We start from the raw sequence: 1,870 nt of genomic DNA on the forward strand, positions 1-1,870 counted from the left end.
CACCTGATCATCACGTGGAAGAGAAGAAAGAGGTTATTTTAGAGAAGGTTCCGTCAAGAGATGATGTCAAAGAGGTGAATGAGGAAGAAGTGGTTGTTAAGAAACAAGGAGATGAAAATCATCGACAAGATGTTGTGAAGAAACAAGAGGAGGATAATAAAGAGGTTGTGAAGAAACAAGAAGAGGATATTCATCATGAGGATGTGACCATCAATGTTAAGAAGGAAGGAGAAGATGTCAAGAATCATGATGATGACGAAAGGAGTGTCATTAGCAACTTTGATGAAAGAATGATAGGTCCTGGATCTCCAAGCTTTAGGGTTTATTGCATCGATGTTCCTTCTTCTGATGATGATGATGAAGGTAAATCATACGTCCTTACAATAACACATATATATATATATATATATATATATACAAGTGTACGTGCCAAATAGAAAGGTCAAGAATAATAAATATCCGTATGTATATGATTGCTAGGAATGCTAGTTTTATTTTTACCAAAACTATATTTCATCATGTAGTACTTTCACCTTTCTATGTATTTCTATGGTTGCCGATGCATCCTAAGGTTCGCAGTTGGGCTTATAATTGGAAAAATTATCTATTCATTAATGCAGAAAAAGATGGAGAAGACACAAGAAAATCGATGGAAATCGAAAGTGTCATGACAGAGATAAAAGAGGTGACTCACATTTGATTCACATTATTGATTTGATTTATGCGAGGCTTGATAATAATGATACTGTATATGTTTTGTATATATAGGACGGAAGCATCGTCAAAAAGGAGAAAAGGGAAAGGAGAGGGAAGAGGTTTGGAATCGGATTGCCGAAGAAGTATTTAGCCAATGTGACTGCACCGTGCTATGCTGGTGGAGGATGCATGGGGAACACTCATTCTCGTTTGGTGCAAGAGAAACCGAGACAGTGATATCGATAAAAATTATATATGTCGTTTGCCATCTGCCTTTATTTGTTGAAGTAAGAACGGTGAGGTGCACGTACTTACGTGACTGTGAGTAATCAAAACCACCCAACCACGGATACGAATTTAGACCTTTGATTTATTTCAACTTTTTAAGAGACCTTAATTGTTTCAGAATCTGTACACCTCTTCTTCATATTTGCTTTCTTTGATCAGGGTAAGTTAGTGTTTGAAGAATTTACTTTTTCCATGTGGAAAGATGTAAGTAATTTAATTTGTGCAATTAAAAAGTGTTGTTTAAATATGAAACTTATTGTTTAACAAAAAAATTGTTCAGATTACCCACTGGAAATAAAATTAGAGCAACATAGAAAACTGGCATTATATATAGAAGGAAAAAAAACATAGTAAAAGGTGTAAGTAATTGAACTTGTGCAATCAAGAAATGCTCTCTAATTGTAATATATATATATATATATATATATATATATATATATATATTCATCGTTAACACAGTTTATCACTAGAATTTAGTTTGTGTTTGTCTATATATGAACGGTTAAATAGGGGTGTCAAACCATACAAAATTTGTTTTAATTAGGAGGCTACGAAATTAATTTCGTGAGTTTTGGCAAGCAACCCATTTTAGATTGTGGGTTTAGAAACATGAATTCTAACTTGTTTTTATTCGAACGTCAGTACTAGCAACTTCAATCCTGATTAAATTACAATCTAGGATTGTTTTTTTTTGGGTGAATTACTCAAATGTTACTCATTTTAGGTAATATTACCAGAATCTACAAAAAACTTTTTTATTACTAGAATGTTTCAGGTATTTTCAAAATACCCAGCGTGCCCCTGTTTTATGTTACCGGAAAAAACGTTATTACAAAAATGCCATTGCCACGTCAGACGCCACGTCAGAAATCGCTGACGTGTACCA

General features: G+C 33.7%; 1 protein-coding gene across 1 annotated transcript; it reads left to right on the forward strand.

Moving 5' to 3' along the window:
• LOC104752423 lies at nucleotides 3–1,229 on the forward strand (the record flags this gene model as incomplete). The annotated part of the gene is made up of 3 exons (XM_010474554.1): nucleotides 3–363; nucleotides 621–685; nucleotides 769–1,229. Coding segments are annotated over 3 exons (591 nt in total), but the record flags the coding sequence as incomplete, so codon positions are not given.

This window comes from Camelina sativa, chromosome 2 (genome assembly GCF_000633955.1).
Source record: "Camelina sativa cultivar DH55 chromosome 2, Cs, whole genome shotgun sequence".
In the NCBI taxonomy this organism is placed as follows: Eukaryota; Viridiplantae; Streptophyta; class Magnoliopsida; order Brassicales; family Brassicaceae; genus Camelina; species Camelina sativa.